The 22,777-nt window shown below is 34.3% G+C and overlaps 2 protein-coding genes across 5 annotated transcripts in view; both read right to left on the reverse strand.

Moving 5' to 3' along the window:
- Window positions 1-1,357: 1,357 nt before the first annotated feature.
- On the reverse strand, window positions 1,358-20,366 carry LOC100263222 (5'-3' exoribonuclease 3). 2 transcript variants are annotated; one of them, XM_059733835.1, is made up of 23 exons: window positions 20,022-20,366; window positions 18,972-19,074; window positions 16,598-16,674; window positions 16,260-16,451; window positions 16,052-16,171; window positions 15,899-15,961; window positions 15,637-15,777; window positions 14,378-14,542; window positions 13,762-13,839; window positions 12,620-12,697; window positions 12,125-12,283; window positions 11,937-12,005; window positions 11,744-11,839; window positions 11,294-11,364; window positions 10,890-11,018; window positions 10,677-10,753; window positions 10,548-10,588; window positions 6,868-6,942; window positions 6,601-6,758; window positions 3,674-3,778; window positions 3,491-3,566; window positions 2,641-2,723; window positions 1,358-2,103 (listed from the first exon to the last, which is right to left on the reverse strand). In XM_059733835.1, the coding sequence occupies exons 1-23, from the start codon at window positions 20,223-20,225 to the stop codon at window positions 1,749-1,751; spliced, it is 2,715 nt and encodes a 904-aa protein (XP_059589818.1). In that variant the 5' UTR covers window positions 20,226-20,366; the 3' UTR covers window positions 1,358-1,748. The 2 variants fall into 2 exon arrangements, with proteins under 2 accessions (XP_059589818.1, XP_002275560.2); XM_002275524.5 differs by having other exon boundaries at window positions 1,358-1,893; window positions 20,022-20,365.
- A 734-nt stretch (window positions 20,367-21,100) lies between these two features.
- LOC100258083 (SWR1 complex subunit 2) overlaps window positions 21,101-22,777 on the reverse strand; it is a 28,634-nt gene continuing 26,957 nt past the window's right edge. The window contains exons 12-13 of one of the 3 annotated variants that reach the window (XR_009464507.1): window positions 21,703-21,828; window positions 21,101-21,601 (exon numbers count right to left, since the gene is read on the reverse strand). Coding sequence is in view for 1 of the 3 variants with exons in the window: in XM_059733838.1 (XP_059589821.1) it covers window positions 21,777-21,828 (52 nt within the window). In the remaining 2 variants the exon portion in view is untranslated. Of the gene's footprint in view, window positions 21,829-22,777 lie in introns of all 3 variants that reach the window. The other 2 variants (XM_059733838.1, XM_059733837.1) reach the window with 2 other exon arrangements.

Genomic DNA, 22,777 nt, shown 5'->3' on the forward strand with positions numbered 1-22,777 from the left:
CAAATTCATTTCCAATTGTTTTTATTTTTGAATGAGAAATCTATAAAAATCTATAGGTTGTGTTTGGTTTTGAAAAGTACTAAGAAAAAAAAAATGCTAAGAAAAATTATTTTCTCATATTTAATTTCACTATAAAAAAATACAAAAGAAAATAAAATATAATTAAAAATTATCAAAAATTTATATATTTTAAAATTATTTAATCTTTATATGATGTAAAATGAGTTTAAAGAAGCATATAAAAATAATTTATTAAGTTTAAATTTATTTTTTTATTTTCCTTCACTTTTTTTTTCCTTCTACTTTTCCTCTCTCTTTTCTTTCCTTCACATTTTCCCTCGGATTTTTTGGAACCAAACATAACCATAAAGTTCAACTTTAATGAGAATTTGATAAGTTATGATAAAAAGCAATACTTTAATGGAAAATTTGTAAGTGATAAAATGTCTATTTCAGTTTTGGAAAATTTGTAGATTTATTTTATATTAGTTTCGTATTCAGATTTATCACTTCTTATGTTATTGGTTCCATTTTTGTGCAAGGTGTGGACCCTCCTCCATGCAATGGAACTACCCACTCTTTACTTTATTTTTGCTCATGTGAAAATAATTATTTATTTGGAAAATTAATTTTTATTTATTTACTTTGGAATTATAATTTTTTTTTTTAGTTTTTTAAGAGAAAAGGTAAAATAAGAAATAAAATCCTATGATTATGTTTGGTTCTCAAAAAGCATTAAGCTATGTTAGGTTCTATAAAATATGAGAGAAAATAAAACAATAAAAATAATAGGAAAAAAAATGAAGGAAAAAAAAATTAATCAACAAATTATTTTGTATGCTACTTTAAACTCATTTCACTTATTTTTACTCTTCTATATAAAGATTAAACAATTTAAAAGAAGAAAACGAATGACTAAGGACGTTTGTTAAAACATAATACTTATTAGTTAGGGACTTAAATTGACTTTTAAGTAAAAATTATATACTTATTACTTAAATATTTAAATTAAATTATATTTAAAGAGTTGACTTAATTTTTATTTAAAATATTAAGATTATTTAATAAAATTAATTTAAAATTTATTCTAAATCATCAAATTAACATATTTATACTCATAACTAAAATAAAGCAAGTCCAGCAACAGCATAAGAAATAATAGAGAACTAATACATATGAAGATAAAAAGGAAAATAAAGATATAGAGTTAAAAATAAATTAATTATTTTTATTTATTATTTAAAATTATTTTTAAATCATATCCTTAAATTATTTTACCAAACATAATTAATGTACTTAAAGGCTTAAATTAAATTATTAAGTCACTTTAAATTAAGTTGATGTACCAAACACCCCCTAACAGAAATTCTTTCTTCCTTGTTTTCGTATAAATTACAACTCAGTTTTACAAATAAAAAGTACATCAGTCGAGAGGAAAATTGAGATAAAAGCTCATTTAAAACAAAGCTAATATTACAGTGTTGCCTGGATAACCTACAAAATTCCCAGGTTAGAGTCTGAACTATTGAACAAATAAAGAACTAGGGGCATCTCTTAGGAAATCTCTACCTCTTCTACTTTTCTGGGTTTTGTCGTCAAGGGAACTCTTCTTCAGGGGCACTCTGCAAGGTTTGCTGCACTTCTTGTCAATGCCGATCCTCTATCCTGAATTTGCTATCTGGGACAGCAAAATAATGCTTGAAACCGCCATGCTGGTTGGAAAACCTGTATAGACAGAAGTATGGGGCTCAAGGAAATCTAGCTCTTCCATTTCTGGGTTCTGTGACCTTTCTCCGTTTTCCTTTTCTGAGTCGGCCATTACCCCGGTGGTTCTGGTTCTTGAACTTGTCATGTGGCCCATCCTTGTGACTGCTCCGCTTTCTTTTTCTAGATCTGCCATCAACACAGCTTTCGTTATATCCATCTATTCCTCTTGCATTACCTGTTTCTTTAGAGGGCGACTGGCGCAAAGTATCAGGACCTATGTGGTCACTGAGCTCTCCACGCCCCAAGGTCTCTTGCCTCTTTGCAAGACAGTATTCAAACACAAGTCGATGAGCCAATTTTGCCAGACAAGGGCCTGAGACAGAATTGGGTATGGGCCTGGGAAAGGTGTACAGGATAGAGCGAAGAACAAGAGAACCAATTCAAAGGTTTATTCCTTTAATCAGGAGAACAAAGACACAGACCCAGTATAATTAACAGTGACCCAAGTTGTATGGATCCTTTACCGCAACAGTGTGGAAGGGTCAAGTTCAGAGTGCCAAACATGAGCCATCCCATTAGGCCCCACTTTCTGGGACCTTATGGGATCAGACCGAAAAAATCAGGGGAGGTGAACATGAATATTTTCTTTTGCTCCTGAAACTATGGTAAAGAAAACCTGCGCTTCAATGAGCATGAGCTGCAAGCCATTGGATTAGCATTTGACTATGCTTCAATGCAAGAGGAAATGGAGAACTTAAATTCTATGAGTTCGTTCTTATATGTTATTAATGAACTATTCGTATTTCTAATCAATTGTCATATAGGTCTTAAAACTGTATTAACAAATGCACTTAATACTAGACAGCAGCTTCTGAAATGTGTGGGTTTTTCCCTGAAAAAAGTGAAAGAACAAAGTTGGATGGAAATGCTCACCTTTCGGAAAATTTGCGACCGCAGACTGCTGATGTCTCATGCCACAAAACAGGCGGACGCAACAAATGCGGCTTTATGACAGTCTGATAGAACAAACATATTATGAGACATCCAAGAAGAAACCAAAAAGCTCAGTTCAGTTGATCTCTCCACAGAATGAGAATTAATAATTAGGATAATGCAATAAGCATAAATTTGGTTTAACTGGACTCCCTAAGTTCATCCTAACTAAACTAATTCATCTACAATGATAACCAGTAGAATTAATGGAAGAAATGCTGGGTAATTTGACCTACAAACTTCTCGAAATATCTTGATCTACTGATCATGATTTTGAAAAATCATTCGCTCAGCTAGGCTGACAGGCCAAGCAACCCACCTATTTTAGGGGGAACTTACTCTATATGTTTGGTAACTGTTATCAAGAACAGTTTTCTGTTCTTGAGAACAAAAAAACATGAAAACACGTTTTAGGGTGTCAATCATTCCCAAAACAGATTTCTGATTATTCTTCTTAAAAAAGGATATTTTCTGATGACATATTTTCATTGTTTTCAAAGGACTTTTAAAAAATATTTGTACTAAGAGAATAATTGAAAATAAAACATTATAAATAAAAGTTATTTTTAAAAGTTATTTGGAAGCGTAGAAAATAGGTTGAGAATATTCCAAATTCCCAAACAAACTTTTGTTTTACAAATTATCAAAGAATTGTTTTTAAAAACTATTCTCAAACACTGTTTTTCAAGGACTGTTTTCAAAAATGTTCCCAAACAGACAGTGAGCTTTTCAAACATTCATTGACAGTTGAATTTGGAGGCAAATAAGAAAGAAGTAAATGATTGCATACTTTTCCAGGCAGAATCACGCCCTCTAGTGGCCTTGGGATGTGGGGATGAAAAGAAGGGCATTTATAAAAGATAGATCTACAATAAACAAGAGGGAAAACTGTAAGTGGACACAAGGATATCATAAATTTAACACTTGATTCAATCTCAAGTTTGAACAGAACATAACTGTACAGAAAACATACATGACTTTGTTTTGAGCTATCATCTCCATGTCCTCAATTGGTGAATAGAATTCTGCTGGCCAGACAGGTCTATCGGAAATATACATGTACCCATTCATTCCACCACTGCATGTGAAACCTTCCACTTAGCAACAAAACAGGGTAAAAAAGAATCCAACTACAAAGTGATAAAATAATTTATCTCTATCTGATAAAGAGGCGAACACTTGAGTGACTGTAGTTGAAACATCAGTCACAAAATGAAATAACCAAAGGGGGGGTTCAACCTGATTTGATAATGGAGAGTTACCAAAATGGACACCTAACCTAACCACCATTATGATTGTAAAACATACACAACAAAAAAGGGGGAAAAAGAATGGAATGAAATTGTTTAATCTTGCTATTTTTTCTAATTTAAGCAATCACCTAAAGATGTCCTTTTTTTATTCAAATACCTGCAACCTACTTTCCTCATTCTACAACTCCTCATCAAAGAGCTAGTAAGTTCACAGTTGTCTCATGTTCATACTCCTTGCCCTCAGCTAGTTCAGCATCTTCAGTCTGTTTTATCATTTTTTAACCTCAGTGGCAGTTTCAATCTAAAATTGAAACTCTTTTGCAATACACAAATGTAGTTGGAACTAAAGAGGAAACACATACTCCACCTGGCATAGCAGTAGGAGTCTTCAAATCCAGCCCTGGCTACCACAACCTACACCTAATTCATGCTCTCATGTGTTACATTGAAGACATGTTTCTATGGTACTTGTCATATATTGGATTTTGAGGACATAAATTAAGGGCCTCTTTGGTAACTGTTTTTTAAAATAGTCTTTTGTTCTTTAGGGCCTGTTTGGCTAGTGTTTTCAGGAACTGTTTTTTGTTCTTAAAAACGAAAAACACAAAAAAAAAAAAAAACACACACGCTTGGGAAGTGGGTATGCTGTTAGTTCCCATTGTTCTCCGTGCTTTCAAATCCCTCTTTTCAGAGAACAATAAAATGTTGTTTCCCTTGTTTTTCCAACTGTTCAAAGAACAAAAAAAAAAGGGTCATCTCTCCATGTTTTCAATCTGGTATTCTCATGCTTTCTCTGTGATTTTTCCTCCAGCCTGTCTTCAACCTCCGGCACGTCTACAACAAGTCTTTCCATCAATGAGGTCAGTTCTATCTCCACCAACACATCTCCAATTTCCATTATTTCCAAATATTTTGAAGTTTTTTTTTGCTAAATCTTGATAATTTTGGTAGATCGGAAAAATTACTTGGGAAAAAGTTATATCAGAGATTATTCAATAATTTTTATGAATTATTGCTCCTTGTGGGTCTGTTCTGCTCTGTTTTTAGAACATAATCCAATTATATTTTGGATTTTGTAGCCAGTTTTTTATTTTCTATATATCTATGCTTTTTATGAATTTCAACCATATTTTTTTGTTTCAAATTTGAGGAGAAAAACATGAAGCAGTTCAAGATTTGGCAGCTTACAAATGGTAGGTTGTGACTTGAACCATCTAAGCCCTCCAACGTCTGCTTGGGTTCGCTGAACCTGAGGCACATATGCATATCTACCTGCAGTGATAGAAGACAAGTTCGCTAACCCAGATCCTTAACTAAAAGTGTTAAAACGTTAGACCCTAGTTGTTAGAGAATATAAAAGGTATAGATTCCTTCCATATAAGGTAAGTGATAACCCTAATTCTCTATCCTTTTTGTCTCGCTCTTCTTTCCTCCTGTAATGACTTGGCTATCAGAGAGGTCATGCCAGTGCCACAATGTGTTTCTTGCAGGTATTTGCTGGATTCATGCCATTCAACTGTCTGCTGAGCTCAGGTTGCAGGTCCAGTCCCAACAGTTTGTGTGTGTGACCCTTTGCTTATTCTGACACACCAGCAGATACTTTACTCAGCTCATTGGAACTTATCAAAGGCAGTGCATAAGGTAGCTTGCTGGTTGTGACAGTCAGGTTCTGCAGTGCTTGAGTTTGTGGTGTTAATCTAGCATAGTTTTAGTTTGTTTTTAGGTTGGAATCATTTTGAGTGACCAATCCTTTTAATTTTTATTTTTGACAGATTTGTTTTAATCTCTCGTAAGGAGAGGACATAGAATTGTGTCTTCAAAATAGTTTTTGTCGGCAACCCTGTCGAAGGTTAAGCTGTAACTTGACTCTCTGTACTCATTGCATCCAATCCATCTATTTGAGCATGAAGAGGTTATAGTCTTTGGGCAATACAGGTGCCTTGGAATTCTTGCCCATACTGTGGTTTGGGTGTTTTTTCATGAGAAGTGATTGTTTCAATGAACTCCAATTCAAGAAAACTTCACACAAGAAACATTAGTCATGACAAAGTGGATTTACAATCAGGATGAGTAAAGATTCACAAAGATAAGAGTTGCGAACAGTAGATTTGGGTCAAATGCAACTAAAATACGTCAGTGATCCTGTACTCCTACTTCTCAAATAAAAGATAGCTTTCAGTCAGGTGTCTTACCATGGTTTCTCCCTTAAATAATTTTTTAGTGTCCATGTAAATACTATGTATTCTCTCTTGTTTACTTTTCAGCAAGTTTTGATTGCCTGAATTGTATGGTTTTTAACAGGGATGAACCCAGTCTGGATATGAACCCTAAAAGAAAAGACCTGTTGAACCGATCACAGGAAAACCAATTACAGTACCTATCAGCTAAAGACGAATCCTTCCAGCAGAAAGAAAAAGTGAATAGATGTATGAATCTGGTGTTCCATTCTCTTCATGGAATGTAACCCCAAATTAGGTTGGATAGCTAAATTGAATTTTCTTCCCCTCTATGATGCGTGGGATACAGTTAATTTGAATATGCATAGAATATAAACCATGGAATCATATGAAACTCAATAATAACAAATAACAAAAAGCAATCTTTAGCTTCTGATAAAATCTTTCCAGGGATGGTTTCAAGTACATACCTGAATTTTGGGTCAATTTTTCTCTTGACTTTAGCCATGGGCAACTTTGGATGATCTTTCTTTCGCTTATAAAAGGAAAATATCTTCACTGCTAAAGGATCAGAGATGTGAATAAATAGTGCATCCATACCCAACCTGTTTCTCAACTTCTCCTTATCCTAAACCAAGCCAAAGTTCAGTTGGAAAATTTTTAAGAAAAATGAGACCAGAAATTAAGAGATTATACATCAAAATTTTTCTATTGTATCAAAAGTATTACACTATTACCGTCAATGTGCTTTCCACTTTTGCAATCTCTGCAAGAAGACGAGACTCCTTAATAAACGGCAATTTACAGATGGCCTGCCAATCCAAAGAAATAAAATAATGACATGCATGAAGTACGTATCTTCAAACGAATGTATGTGTGGCCAACCAAGACAGTTGTGGCAAGGGATCAACAACAATACATAACAACATGATAACAACAGATGCATATGCTAATCCAAAAAAAAGGATAAGAAAGAGAAAAAAAAACAACCAAACAAACAAAAAACTGCAAAGAAGAACAGAAAATGAAAAATACTAGATTAGAAAAACAAAGTGTTAACTGAACATATTATAAAGAGTTATGTAAGATTATTGGTTGAAATTGAACATTTGACCTATGGTTTGTTCTAGGAAAATTTGACAGAAAATGTGAAAGAAAGAAAATAAAGAGAAAAAATAGAAGAAAAGGAAAAGTGAAAGAAAATACACGAGATTTAAAGTTACTAAATTATATGTACAAGCTTCTTCAAACTCATTTCACTTATTTTTCTCTTTCATATAAAGATTAAATACTGTGAAACTGTATAATTTCTAAACAAATTTAATTATATTGGATTTTCTTTCATATTTTCCATGGTAAACCAAATATGAGATAATCATTTGCTTTGCATTTTTTCCCCTTCCTTGATACTTTCCTGGAACCTAATATAGCATTAATGTAATATATATCATACACCACTACATATTTACAATCCTTGAAGCAAAAAAAAAAAAAGAAATTGAACTGAAAGAGCCAAGCATATAAATAAATAAAGTAGCACCATAAATCAAGAGACTGTTGTATTAAGCCAAAATTGCTAGTGTTTTAAAGCAGGTTTCCCCCCACTTCAGTCATACACAGAAGGAAAAATATTCAAGCCCCAAATGACAATATACAGTTAATCCACAGGAGAATGAAAATAACCATACCATCAAGGAGGCTTTTCTCTTCTTTGTTTTTTTTTTTTTTTAATCAAAAACACATTTTCTTTTTAAATGAAGGTACAAAAGAAGGATGAAAAATCCTTCCCTATAATACATTTCCATCAAGAACCCTTGACATGCCCAGCAGAAAAAAGAACATACCGGACTTGGAGTCATACTTGCATAAAAAATTTCAAGCATGGCCACCAAAATCAGGGGGATGGTGGCTCATGGGCATGGGTATTACCCCAGGGAGAAATGCAGCTTGTATTCAACAATGTATTAATGGAAACTTCACACATTTTGAAAGATTCATTTCAAAAAGGAACAAATTACAACTTCATATACACCTATACACCCACCTCCAAACCGGCCAAAAAAGTAAAAAAAAAAAGCACCCAGCTGGGTCAAAAAACAACCTTAGCAAAAGCCCAACCAATCAATAAAACTGACTAAAGTTAGAGGCAATCAGCTATAAACAACTTGGCCTCTGACCAAAGGGAAAAAACAAAAAGATATTTGAGTCTCTGGATTGATAGCACATCATCATTGAAGGCTAATCTATTTCTCGCCTTCCAAACCGTCCAAAATATGTAAAGAGGAGCTGCTCTCCGCACCTTCTTGCACTTTTTGCCCACAAATGAACCATGCCAACTAAGGAGAGTCTCTCTAACTGAGGAAGGTAGCACACATGACACCCCAAACAAAGTAAAGAGCAAATCCCATAAGACCCTTGTTTTTGTACAATGAAAAAGAAGATGGTCTATGTAAACCCTTGATATATATGTATATATATCAAGAATGAAAGAGAAAACTTGTTTTTTGGCATATAATGTTTTAGCAAACTGCAATACATAGTTTGCAAAAGCAAAAGGTTTGGTCACACTAGTGCATATAATTTGGGCACAACAAAGATATAAATGTATCATAGCAAGATATGATTGGAAAGCCATTTTATAATAGTAACCCACATACAGTCTAGAAGTACTACAGGAGTGACATACAAACAACAGCTTTTTCAGGGTGTGTGAACTCACCAGCCTCATACTCCCTCACTGCCTTTAGCAAAATAGCAAGGACAAACATCCACACAGGTTGAGCTATCATACTAGCCCGAGAGAAATCAAGGCAGGGAGTTTCACCCAGCTGTTTGTTTTGACATAGAACTAAGCCCTAATACTAATATCAAGACTTAAAGGAAATAACTCATCTGGAAAGGAGTCCCAACTTGTGAAGTACTATCCCAAAAACCTGGCACCCAGAGCAAGAGCAATAGTAACAGTACTACCACAAGATAGTTTCATTAAATGGATCAAAAAGTGCAAGAGATGCATGTCACAGCATAACAGAACGAACCCCTTTAGAAAGTTGTCTTCTCTAAATAAGGCCCTTCTCGGGAAGCGGTGTTTGAGATTTGCTTTTGAGAATGAGCCCCTTTGGAAATAGGTGATTATAGGGAAGTACGAAGAGGAAGAGGGGGAATGGTGTTCTAGAGCTTTGAGGGAAGACAATGGGGTGGGCCTTTGGAAGGCAATTCGGAGTGGGTGGAAGGGGTTCAACAACAGGGTTGGTTTTAGGGTGGGAAATGGTAGGAGGGTAAGGTTTTGGCAGAAGAGGTGGTGTGGGGAGGAGCAGCTGGCTGTGGCTTTTCCAAAGTTGTTTTCAATAGCCACAAATAAAGAAGCCTGGGCAGACCAGATGTGGGAATAGGTTGGGGAAGTGAATTGTTGTAATCCAGTGTTCACAAGATAGATAAATGATTGGGAATTGGGAGAGGTGGAAGAGCTACTTAGAAGGTTACAAGGGCAAGTGATAAGAGGAGGCATTGAGGATGTTCTGGTTTGGCGGTTTTCAAAGGGAGGGGCACCTTTACAATTAAATCCTTTTACTCCTCCTATGCAGGTTGCTTCTTGAAAGGATTCCCCACAAGCATTGTGTGGAACACCTGGGTGCCAGTGAGAATCAACTTTTTTGCTTGGGAAGCAATTTGGGAAAAAATCTCTAACTCTAGATTAGCTAAAACAGAGGGGTTGGTGTCTTCCAAGCAAATGTTACTTGTGTAAGGATGAAGGAGTACTTATCCAAAAAGGATGAAGGAGTACTTATCAAAAAAGGATGAAGAGGAGTCAACAGACCATATCCTCCTTCACTTCCCCAAGGCAATCATGTTGTGGCATCTTATTATTGTTCTTTTTGATGTATCAAGGATGCCCTCATTAGTTAGCGTGGTGTCTTTGCTGGGAAGAAAAGAGGGAAGGCTTGAAAAATAGCTCCTTTGTGTTTATTTTGGATCTTATGGAAGGGGAGAAAAAGAAGAGTCTTTAAAGATTCTGAATTGAAGAACCATGCTATTTTACACTCCTTTATGTACATGTTTTTGGAGTGGGTCAGGGTACATTTAGGGTCTAGCTCTTTGTCTATATTTGACTTTATAGATTGGTTGGGCTATAAGTGAAGAGAGAGTGTTGTTTTTTGTGTATCCCTCCCTTTTTTGGCCTTGTATACATCATGTGTGTTCTAGGCGCTTGTAATACAATTGCTTCACTTATAAAAAAAATTAAAAAAAAGTACATGTTACACCCCAAAAACCTATGCCCACAACTAGCCTACTAATCTCTCATATGACCCCTTTGCCATCAATGAAAATCAAGAGAAAATGTAAAAGTTGGAAAGAGAAAACTGTATTACAAAAATGTTTTGAAAGCCACACATCAAAGCACAGAATCAACCAGTACCTGCCAAGGATAACGTTTTCCATTCATATCAAGCTCAAAATCTGCCAGAAAATTTCATTAGTTTGATCTAATAAAAGGAATATGATTAAGTGTTCTCTTACAAATCTAAAATTACTTAAAAAGAAATACCAGCAGGATAGAAATCCAGAATAGGAGATGTCTCATCCATCATCAATTTCCTGTAGTACAAAGGAAGTGCATGTGCACTATATGTGCACCTATTGGGTCAGATCATTATCACATAAACAACTAGTAAAACACAGTGAATGGAGGGCATCACGACTTAATTCTCTTTGCCCCAAAAAACCTTAGTAAAAGAATAAAATGAATTCAGTTAGAAACCTTGCAGCAGGCAACACACCCATCAACTGATCAAATGGCTTGAAGGGTTTCCCAAGTGTGAATTGAATGTCCAACTGATCAAGACCATAAATATCCGAAGCAAATGGAGCATAATGATAAGGATAAAACCTGCCAATTAATATATTGAAATCTTAATCAAGTTTTAGAAATGCTCAAGAAGTTGGTCAAATATGTTCCTTAGTCTTAAATTTTGGAACCAATCTTCATTAAGCCAAAAAATTGAAACATATATGTGCACAAGTGTGTGCATGCTTCTGTATGTGTAAACATATGGGGTAGCAAAATTACAATCCACTCCTAGATAGCAACGCTAAGTAACCTGTAGGGGAACTGGAAGAGTGATACAAGCAAGCTGAAAATAAAAGAAGAGAAAAAACACATACCATTGCCAGGAGCATACTCCTTGATAATAATAATGCATGACCCAACAAATCCCTTCTATATATTTCAAGACCTACATTAAGTGCAACATAGTGACTATAGGAAACACCAACAAGGACAAAAATGGAGGAAACAAAACAACAAATAAGAAAGGGAGGAGGTGCCCATCAGATTTTCAAAAGGCAGTGAAAATAAGGGAAAAGAAAATTGCAACATCAGAAGCTTGTAGTTAATGTTCTTCCATGTGATTAGAAGTAAAAGATTTAATCATAAAAGTGCCTCTCTCATTGAATAACCATAAGGAAGACAAGACATGTTGTCAAAGTCATGCTGCCTCCATGAGTACAGTTGAGGTCAGTACTGTTAATGATAAAAAAGAGGAGCAAGCAAAGGGTGGAGCATTTTCAAGCCATATAGCAGGCAGAACATAAATGAAAAGAAAGTTTTTGTACCGCATGCCTTCGAACTCTCTCACGGTCATCTTCAGTTTTCGCCTCAAATTTTTCAACATAGAACCTTTCCTTCCAGCCGTCTTCCCCCAGTTTTATCTGTCAAAGAAAAGCATGGATTCAAGAAAGCAAAAACAGGAAAATTCCACAAACCAAATTAAAGTACGAGCAAAAATTCAATAAATTGGATAAGAACCTTATCAACTAGAGAATTTGCACCAGTGGATATACAGTTGGTTGAGCACTGAATCTCCTTAACTGTAGACTAGTTCAACAATAAAAACAGGGTACATAAAATCAAGACAACTAGAATTATTTTCATGACTCATGAATCTCTTATCACAACCAGAAATGCTAGTTTCTGAAAAATAATGGAAAACTCACATTTTTTGAATCTTGACAGAATGGTGTTTTTCTGGGCTCTAAAGAAGATCCAGAACTCCCAGTCATCCCCTGTGGCTCAACACACGGAGTTGTTGAATAATCAGAGACAGTCTTTTTATTTGAAGATCCTTGAAAACGGACCCCTCGTTTCTTTTGTACCTGAATGGTAAGCATTATTTTACAACTAAGAAATATATCATATCTCATTTTCTGTACACTGACTAAAATAGTGCTTCATTTCATTAGTGGTGTACTCTAGTTCTATGAATTCTTATAAAGGTTTGTGGTTTGATGGTTCTTTTAGCAGTTCAAAATAATAGTAGGTGGAATTACTCCATGAATCCAGAATATCTGAAAAAGAACCCATTAGACAAACATGAGGACCACCACTTAGAAGTTTGGAACAACTTTTACAACAAATATGGGAACCAATTAATAGAATATATAAGTTTGAAGTTTGTGCTGAATCGAAAGCATAGAGTTACAATCAAAAACCTGGCTGCGTTTCCTAAATATTGCATTCTCATGAGATCCCACAACTTGCATAAAGCGCTCCACACGTTCCAAATACACCTAAAAGTTAAACAAACAACAAAGGACCAGAAGAAAACTGAATAGTCAAAAACTGAATAGTCCTTAAAGCAGTATGCAAGGATAACTCATCTTTCTTCTGCATATCTTTGTGCAATTCAATGAAATGCATTGTTTGATTTTGAAAGATTAAAAAGGAAAAAATAAAAAATAACAAAAAAAAAACAATATAGCCAATAAAAAGAACAGTGATTTTACATGCATAAAGATAAGCTGTTCCTCCCTCCAATCTCACACAAAAATAGATAACTAAATCAATAAATACAAATGTATTTTTTCATCAGATAAATAAATACAAATGTATTTCTATTCCAGTTTCCATCAAGAGTACATTACTTAGTTTTATTACTTCGTACCTACTAAGTTGAGCAATTTCATGGCACAAAGTGTTCATTGGCTCCAAAACATATGCATAAAAAAATTAAGATTCTTACATGAGTGAGAAGTAAGCAAGGACTGAACGGAAAATGAATGCTTTATTGGCAAATATAGCAATGATGTGGGGACAAAAAGGCAACTTTAATGTGCAAAATAGAGTAACTACCAAATCAAGAAACAGATAGATTTTCCTTTACTTTCATTTTCTTTTCCCTTGCTATGAGGTGCAATAGACACAAAGAGGAGACCAACAATATAGATGGGTTAAGTTAGTGACAAAATGCAATGAAGCTTTTTTTCATCAGAAAACTATTAACCCAACAAAGTGGAATACAGAATAGAATTAATAACTTTACCCTAGGTTGGGGTCAGGCCTTGTTAAGAAGCAAATTAAGCTTAGAAATGTGAGATAACATCAGTGCATCACTGTTATAAATTAATGAAGTAACTTACCGGCTGAAACAGATTCATATCATTGAAATAATGATTGATAGCTCTAGGTGTGTAATATGAACAAACATGAAATATCAGGTTTAAGATGCTAAACTGCTTGTGTGCTTTCAAAAAGACAAACAGTTTGCATTCATGGTCTATAAGAACATGCATGAGAACTGAGTTATCAGATACTGATGGAACAGCATGAGATATAAAAGAAATTAATAATGGACCTCAGATGAATTGGTGAGGTAACCGCCAATTTGAACAAATTCCTTTTTGTAGACTGTCATAAGAAGATCAATGGCTCCCTGTCAGAGAATTAGCACCAAGTAAAAATTCAGTCATAAAACTGATAAACAAGAATATATCATATTATCTAGATGCAACGTAAGTTCTGGGATATTCAACTGCTAGCAAAATTAACCTATTAAATAAAACTAACAGATCATCAGCGAGAGATTATTTTCAGTAGTAGCTATAATATGTGGATACAGCCTGGCATATCAGATGTGGAAATTGCTCAATATCTAGAAAAAAGACAAGCCCATATATGAATTTGTACATTTACTAACATTAAATATTTAGATAAACAATACAGTTCAAAAGAGATAACTTAAGATAGATTCAATAGTAAAAATCAGATTTCGATTCTTCTTAGAATTTGAAGTAAATAAAGATACAACACTTTCGTAAATATCCAAACAGGTATCGTGTCAAGAAAGTCACAGTGCCTAACACACCAATAGTTGGTAAGGATAAGCATATTATCATAGGAAATAACCAAACTTAACCAACATTTTCAAACTATAGATTGATCGCTGAAATAAGAATCTCAAAAATCCTAACCTCAGATATTTCCAATGATGGCATGTGAGGTAAAAAGTCATTTCCGACAAACAAACACATGAAGACAAAATCATCAATCAGACGCTCAAGGTCAGTCTTCAAACTTCGATCTGGGATACTCATATCATGTGCTAAATAGTCCCTGAGCGTCCATATGTTAAGAAACTGTAACAGAAAAACAAGGGAAAATAAATATTGACTACATGCAATTTCAAATTCCGTCAAATTATGCAACATTGATTATCAACTTCATGCAGAAATTAAAGGAATTCAATATTTAGCTAACAATAAACAGGAAAGACTTTTTTTTTTAACCAGAAATAAACATCTTCATTTATCTTAAAGAGATAAATACAAGGACGAGCAATCCTTCAAGGAAGTACAAAAAGGTTATAAAGTAACCAATGAGGAAGAAAGACTCGCTACTAATCAAAAAAAAGAAAGAAAGACTCGCTCAGCAAAAATTGCAGAATCTTAAGAGTTTAACTTTTGGGAGCAAATTATACTTGGATAGTCAGCCAATGAGGAAACTAATTCATTTGCCAGAATAGGAGCTTTCTCCATGGTGCACCATGGGGATCATTTTGACCCATCTTAAAGTGTGGTTTGTATTTTCTTGATTTTATTTTTATTTCTATAGCTTTGTGCAAAAAGATTTTCAGTCCATTCTCTTTGTCCTTTTTCAATAAGTGATTTTTCTTTTCTACCAAGAAGTAAAGAACAGATAGACACTATTTCCAATAAACATGGTACTTATTTTTTAGATCTGTTTGTGAGGGAAAATACAAAATCCTTCATTCTTTATTTCGAGCTATCAACCATATAATTAAGATTTCAATTTGATTCCAATTTCAAATATTTCAGTTCAATACAGTAGTCTATGATGTTACTGTTATAAATTTCACTTATTTTATTCATCCATTCTGTTAGTATATTGTGTTGTTATTACAAATTTAACCACTTATGAGAAACCATATCCAGAAAGAATTAAAAAATAATCACATAGAACAAGGATGCTGTCTTTCATAAAATCAAAAGGAATACAAAATCCATTACCTTTTATCCACTTAAAATTGAACTTGTAAGAGAAGCGAAATCAGAAACAAGTGTCAAAGAATTCACTTAAAAATCAGAAATATGCCTACTACCATTGCTTCAACATTACATTTGGTTGGACTTTGAGTTCATCTGAAGACACAGTGTAATTGGTACAATGGATAACAATTAAAAAGGAAAAAATAGAAGAAAAGAATACCAACCTGAAATTTCTGCCTTGAGATGAAGTCTTCTATATCCTCACCACCCACTTCCCCTTGTTTTGACTTCCCTCTCTTGTTTACCAATAAAGAATCCTTCCTAGGTTTGTTATTTTTATCCTTTCGGTATGCCTTATGAACATCCTAAGAGAAAGAATGAAATTCAGTAAGTAGGGTTTTTCTTTCAAAAGTATTGCAAATTTATTTGACGCAACTACTAAAATTTCAACAAGAAAAGCCCACTTCAAGCCATAAACATACAAACCTCTCTCAAAATAGAGAAATGGATTTCATGGGTAGCCAATGCAAGCATGATAAGGTCTGCATCCTGAAACAACAAAATGAAAAACTAGAACACATTTTACAAAACCGAATACAATCAATATTAGAACTTTCATTTATAGCCAAACAAATTTACCAATCCATACAAACAATGTCGTGTGTTTGGATCAAACCCTGGCAGATTTCTTTGCAGGCGGATGTAAGACATTATCTTATGCTCCCCTTCTCCAGGCACATTGGCATCAGAAAGAATGACCTAGAAGAACACTCATGTATGCACATGCAAGTCAGAGCTAACCCTAGGGGAGACAGATTAGAGCCATTCTCAAAAGTTCAAAGTTTACCTTGATTCCCCGCCATCCGGGATCCAAATTCATCCTCAAATGTATGTAATATTTAAGAGCTGATGACAATAACGCCATGAATTCAGTACCAGGTGTGATAACATTTGAGTCCAGCTTTTTAGTTTGGTCCAAAAGAGCTAACATTTCCATTTCTGATTCAAACACAGTTTTCAGCCTCTCCGTCCCAGAGGCCTGAGAGTAATCAAATTTCAATTTCATTTTGTTCTTAACAGGAAAAAGGGTCCCAATAATAACACTAATAAAATTTGAAAAAAAAAAAAATTATTATCAACCAATGATTTGAAACATCTTCCATTTGTGGAAGTCATAAAACTCACATCATCAGCCGCCTCTTTAGCAGCTCTAAAACGCCTTGCTCGCTGTTGATTCATCTTAGCTCGTGGTGCAACACCATCTATTTGCAAACAAAAAAAAATTGAATTAACAGAATTGCATATAAAGCACACATTGCTACCAAGGATAATATTTCCAGGAAGTTGCTAAGCATCCAAGACCCCTAGGTAACCTGATGCGCCATGCTTAATTCTCAGAGTGAGTACCACTTTCCAAAAGGCTCTTAGACAGAGTTACCAGGAATGGGGACTGACAAGCTACATGCTAATGGAAACCTTTTTTCAAAGGACTATGAAAACAATAAAAGAAAACTAATAAAAAAACTCTTCAAAACAGAGTAAAGAAACGCTCTCATAGGTGTTTGGGAAAGGTATAACCCTGAAACCCTATTAAAAATCTCTAATTATAGGTCATGACTAGTAATAACTGATAAGGCAAAATGCTTCCTTTTTATTCTTTGATTCCACAATTCATTAAATAGGCTACCATCTCCTATTCTACTGATATTATGTTACTCTGTCCCACCAAAACAAAGTGACCTAAATGTGAAGAAATTTCCATAACTTCAGAAAGCCATTGGGACATATATGCCTGCAAAGTTTCAAAGCCATTTACCACATAGCAAAAAGATTATGGACATAAATTTCTCCACAGTTTCAAAACCATTTACCATGGCAAAAACATTATGTTTCACAATATTAGAAGTCATTTCCCTAGAAATTGTTTCCCACTAAATTCAGAAGTGGTTTTCCCCAGAATTCCTTTTGCATCATTTGTTCTGATGGAAATAATTTCCTTAACTACTTCTGTTGGAGAATCAATGCAGTAATAGATTATACAACTTGTATAGGCTGGAATTTAATTTTAATTTATTTCTTTTTCTTTACAGATGACTTGATTTATTTCCTGTAATTAGGGACTGATTTAGTAGCTGATTTATTTCCTATAATTAGTGGCTGATTTAGTGGATTAATTCTAAGCTGAGAATGGAGTAATTTCCTTTTCTTATTCTCATTATAAACATTATAAATATATTGTAAATATATCCAATAAATATGCAAATATTATTCAGAAACCATTCTCTACTTTCAACTTCAAAAATAAAAATAGAAAAAATTACCAATGGGCTTCAAACAGAAACAACTAGTGTGTGTGCAAGAGTGTGTGTGTCCATACTGCCCTTCAAACAGGATAATGAGGATCAAAGCAACTCCCATACAATTTCTGAGGAAGTGTTGTCCCATATGGCTATGGAAAAGATGGGACAAAAAACAACCAAAGAAATAGAAATTCATAAGTAAAAGAAAACTTATCAAAGAATGCCAAAAAGAAGGAAGTGCAATCCTGGTACATGAAAAGGAAGGGCACACCAAAGGCAATTCTCAAACTATCAACAACATCATTTTTCCCCTTTTTTTTTTTTTTTTGGTTTTTTTGGTTGGCAAACTATCAAAAAAATCTAAAAATGTTACCCTCCTTGCCTCCAGAGGATTCTTAGACTACACAAACGTTAAGAAAGTTTTTTTTTATATTCAATTCTGAATGACTGCCCCACACCTTAAACTCTATTCTTCTCCTTCATTATACACAAAATAAACAGAAAGTGATTGACTTCCACACTTTTCTTTCAATCTTTCCAAAAAAAAAAATTCATTCCAGATAGTGTATCCTTTATTAACTCAAAAAAGCACCTAAGAGATATCAGAGGTGGAGAATAAAAAGTTGTAAAGCCAATAAATTTGCTTTAGTTTTGGTTTAGAGGTTGATTAGTGAGATGGTTTAGGCCATTTTCAGAGGTTTGATGCTTTAGTCTCAGTCAGTTTAAGCAAAATTATAATTCACTAAATTAGGTCAGTTGACAGTTACAAGTACATATTATATTTTATGCTAGTCGTTTTATGGATGATTCAAATAATTAACAACAATCATGATTATCTCTTTAATGTCAATGATAGTACTTTTTATTGATTTATGAAAATCTATTTTACTACTTTAGTTTTACTGATGGGATGATGATGAATAAGTCAGTAAATTGTCCTTGAAGCTTATGGTTTTTACTTGAAGTTTATAATGGTTAAACAAAATGCACCTTTACCTTTCCTTTTTCTCTGGAAAACCCAACATGGGTAATTCATTTCAATTTTCTCAAATGACAAACAAGATAATGAAATGAAATGAAATTCCTGTGGTTCCAGACACAGTATTAAGACCAGCTTTTAATGAGGAAAACAAATAAGACTTGAAGTACCCTGCAAGGAAATGAATTCCTCTAAAACAAACTGCACCTTTAAAAAAAAAAAGGTAAATAACACAAAAAGAAGTCTTTAAAGAATTCCCATCAAATAGTAATTCACTCACCAATTGCCATGTATAGAAGTTTCCGAGGCCTGACCAATGAGAAGATTCTATCAATGTACTTGAAAACTGCTTTAAAAACATCTGTATATGTCTTCGGAGCAGGCTGCACAGAGATCATGTTATAAAATAAACAAAATATAATAAGAAAAATTATTTAAGCCATTATTGCTCCATTTGATACCTAAAAAAGTGTAGGAAGTAAAAAAGAAAATTAGGATTTTTTTTTTTTTTTCACAAAAGCAGCCCTTCGTTTTTTTTTTTATTGATTTTTTGCCTGAAAAATGTAATGTACAAGTTAAATGTAAAGAAATAAAGTTTGATCATGCATCTATTTAATTTTTTATACCCAAGATAGAAGAAAGTTTCTCAACTAAGATTAATACATTATTCATCTAAGTTGATGTGGACAGACCATTTTTCCTGAAATCAATGTTCCTCTCGTTTTCCATTTTCTGTCTTGCCAAACAAATGGAGGGTAATGCACTAAAAGGAAGTAATATGATGAACAAAGGTAAAGCAAAATTAAAGAAAGAAATGCTCCATTTGGTTCATCAGCAATGAAACAGAGTGTTCATATCAAAATCACTAGCATCAACCTAAAATGGAATTACTAAAAAACTTTGTAAGAAAAATTAGAAGTAAAGCCATTTTCTGTTCTACTTTCTTTTCAGTTTCTGTTTTTTCTCAGCAACCAAAAGGAGTTTTCATATCAAACCACGGCCCTAAATGCACAACTTTCCATTCTACTTTCTTTTCCTTTCCTTGTCTTTTCTCAGCAACCAAACAGAGTATTTGAGACTCCAGCAACCACATAAAAATTTTAAAATATATATATTCTGTTCCACTTTCTTTTCTTTTCCCGCATTTCCTCAGCAACCAAAAGGAGCATCCGAATCAAAATGAAACCCATTACCGCATTAATTTCCAAAATGTCAATCCCACTTCAATCTATTAAAAAGATTAATTCTTATTCTATTTTCTTTTATTTTCCCGTATTATATCGCCGACCAAACAGACTACAAAAACTTAAAACACAGATACGAAAATTACCAGGCCCTCAGGATGAAAACAAGGATGAATGATTCCGTTCATGTCAAGATACAGATTATCAAACTCATTCCCATTAGGGTTAGGCCTGGTGGTGTCAACGGCGACTGAGACGCCGTTAACGACGGCCGGACGGTCTTCCACAGCGTTCACTACCGCAAGTGGGTATCGATCCGCTAGCCATCTGTAGAACGCTGGTATTCCCATTTTCGCAGGGTCTCGTCAGGGCTAGGGTTCTGGCTAAACGACGCCGTTGTAGGGAAGACTGGTATTGAACTCTGTAACCGTGTAGTAGGGTTTTGCGAGAGAAACAGTGGACTTAGGGTTTTGTGATGGAGTTGGATAAACGACGTCATTTTCGCCTTTTTAGTATTCTATTTATCACTTTTGGCCTTGATAAAATTATAACAATTAATTTACTCATTTATTTAAAAATATATATATATAGTAAAAATTAAATTAGCATGCAATGGCATTAGTGGGTCGAATTTCAGAACAAATTTTAATTCAACCAACATAACCGATTTATATGAAATAGTGAACAAAACCAACCAAATTGATACATCTTCCTCGATATAATTAAGTTACAAATTAGTAGAGCAGATTTACAATTGAAACTTGAAAGATGATGAGTGTGTTTGACAGTAATTTTAAGAAGCGTTTCTTGCATCTTTAATATATAAAAGATAAAAAATTGTAAGTGTTAGAAAAATTAAAAATATTTCATAAAATAACTACCAAACGCACTCGAAATTTACTGTGTTAAATATATACGAAGGTCAATTCAATTTGGTGTCATCACCTCAATGTTTTGAAACAAACAATTAAAACAATTTAATCGATTTTGATCTTTCCCTAACTAAGCCAGACATTTTTATAAGTGAAAACATGTACTTGTTAAAGGATGATAACTTTCATAGAAGTCAAAATAATGGCATCATTATTAATCAAAATCAAGATAATGAGTTGATTAATTTCTTTGGTATCCTAACCGATGTTATTGAGTTATAATATGGTACGGATAATAGAGAAGCTTTGTTCAAATGTGAGTGGTTTGATCTCAACAATAAGAAACACATGCATACCAAGAGATGACAATTTCCCAAGCATTGATTTAAGTGGCAAATGGTATAAAAATGGCCCTTTACATCTTTGGCAATTCAAGCAATACAACTTGTACAAGCCTTACATATTGATAGTCACCTTTCTTGATGAACCAAACAACAAAGAATACAAGGTTCCAGTGTTCTTTTCTTCAGATTTCTCGACAGCAATCAATGAGAAAGTGATACTTTACCAAGGCCTTAGAATCGAGATTTATGTCAGATATTTGCAACTGAACCGGTGCTGGCATGGCTAATGTTCGATGGCAATGGCATCAGTTGGTACTTGATTCTCTTCTCTGAAGTCTCCTCAAGGTTCAGTAATTAGGTTTAGATTTAACAGAGACAGACATTGTTGATAGAACAAGCATGGTCTGATAGAGGTTATATTAAATCCCAAAGCCTGTCTGAAGGTGGGGAGAGGGCTTGGGTTAATTCAAATTTAACTTGCAGCCCTGATCACAACACCAATGTCATAGCCTGCAATGGATATTTTTTGGGTCGTATTAGTATGTCAACTTGGCTTTACATTTTAAAAAACCCCCAACACGAGAAGACTAGGAGAACTATAACTTCCTTACAGGTGAAGATGACTAACTCCCCCATCTTCGACCAATTCAAATTCTGATTTACATGCCATCCTTGTAGAGGTTTATCATGCTTCCACCCGATGAGTGTATGAAATCATGCCCTTGTCGACACGGCTTCTGATGACAGAAAAGGGTCTCGTCATAATCAAAACATTTCAACAATCTAACTTCTTCATAAGAGAAGAAAAAAGGGAATTTCATTAACAAGAAAAATTCCAGCCGAACAGATCCATGGTGCACTCTTAATGACAAATAAACTGCAGAGTCAGACAACAAATGAAAATGAAATGTTTCTAACCCAGCTTGAATAGCATTTGTACACTTAATATCTGTCCATCTGAAAGGGATCATGATGAAGGTTACCTAAAAACATACTGCTATCGAAACGAGTTACTTTCCTGTGTACTGTTATTGAGACACTTGGTTGTATCCGATAAACATTTGTTTTTTTTTATAGACATATCCTATAAACATTTTGAAGAACCAGTATGTCTAATTTAGAGAATTTTTTTTTTTTTAGATAAATGCGCATATATATAAAACGAGGCAAAAAGCCACAAAGCATACAGGAAGTATACATAGTAGCCTAACGAGAATCAACACTCACCACCCCTTAGGGAATGGCAAGCCATTCCAAAAAACCTAAAAGCGAAGAGGACTCCTCTCCCATATACACCCTAGCCCAACTCCACAAGTTACAAACAAACGAATTCTTTAGCTTCTGAATAGCTAGAGAGCCCCCCCTGAAAGCTAATCTATTTCTCTCCTTCCATACCGTCCAAAAAATACACAACGGAATAGAAGTCCAAATCCTTTTCCTCTTTCTCCCCACAAAAGGGCCCCTCCAGCTAACTAACATCTCTTTGACTTTCTCTGGGAACACCCAATTAGCCCCAAACAAGGCCAATACAATTTCCCAAAGAGGCCTTACAACTGTACAATGTAAAAGAATATGATTTACATTTTCCTCTTCACAACCACACAAAAAACACCGGTTTGGAAGCTGCCAGCCCCGCCTTTGAAGCTTGTCCAAAGTTAGAACCTTCTACATTATGTCTAATTTAGA

The sequence above is a fragment of the Vitis vinifera genome, chromosome 16 (assembly GCF_030704535.1).
Source record: "Vitis vinifera cultivar Pinot Noir 40024 chromosome 16, ASM3070453v1".
In the NCBI taxonomy this organism is placed as follows: Eukaryota; Viridiplantae; Streptophyta; class Magnoliopsida; order Vitales; family Vitaceae; genus Vitis; species Vitis vinifera.

Excerpts from the sequence above, each read along its gene's own strand:
- LOC100263222 (XM_059733835.1), bottom strand. The coding sequence starts at position 20,225 with ATGGGAATACCAGCGTTCTACAGATGGCTAGCGGATCGATACCCACTT. Across the intron at positions 16,452-16,597 it reads CTAAAGAGGCGGCTGATGAT|GCCTCTGGGACGGAGAGGCT; the intron begins GTGAGTTTTATG and ends GATTACTCTCAG. Across the intron at positions 6,943-10,547 it reads GAAAACGTTATCCTTGGCAG|GCCATCTGTAAATTGCCGTT; the intron begins GTACTGGTTGAT and ends TTGGATTGGCAG.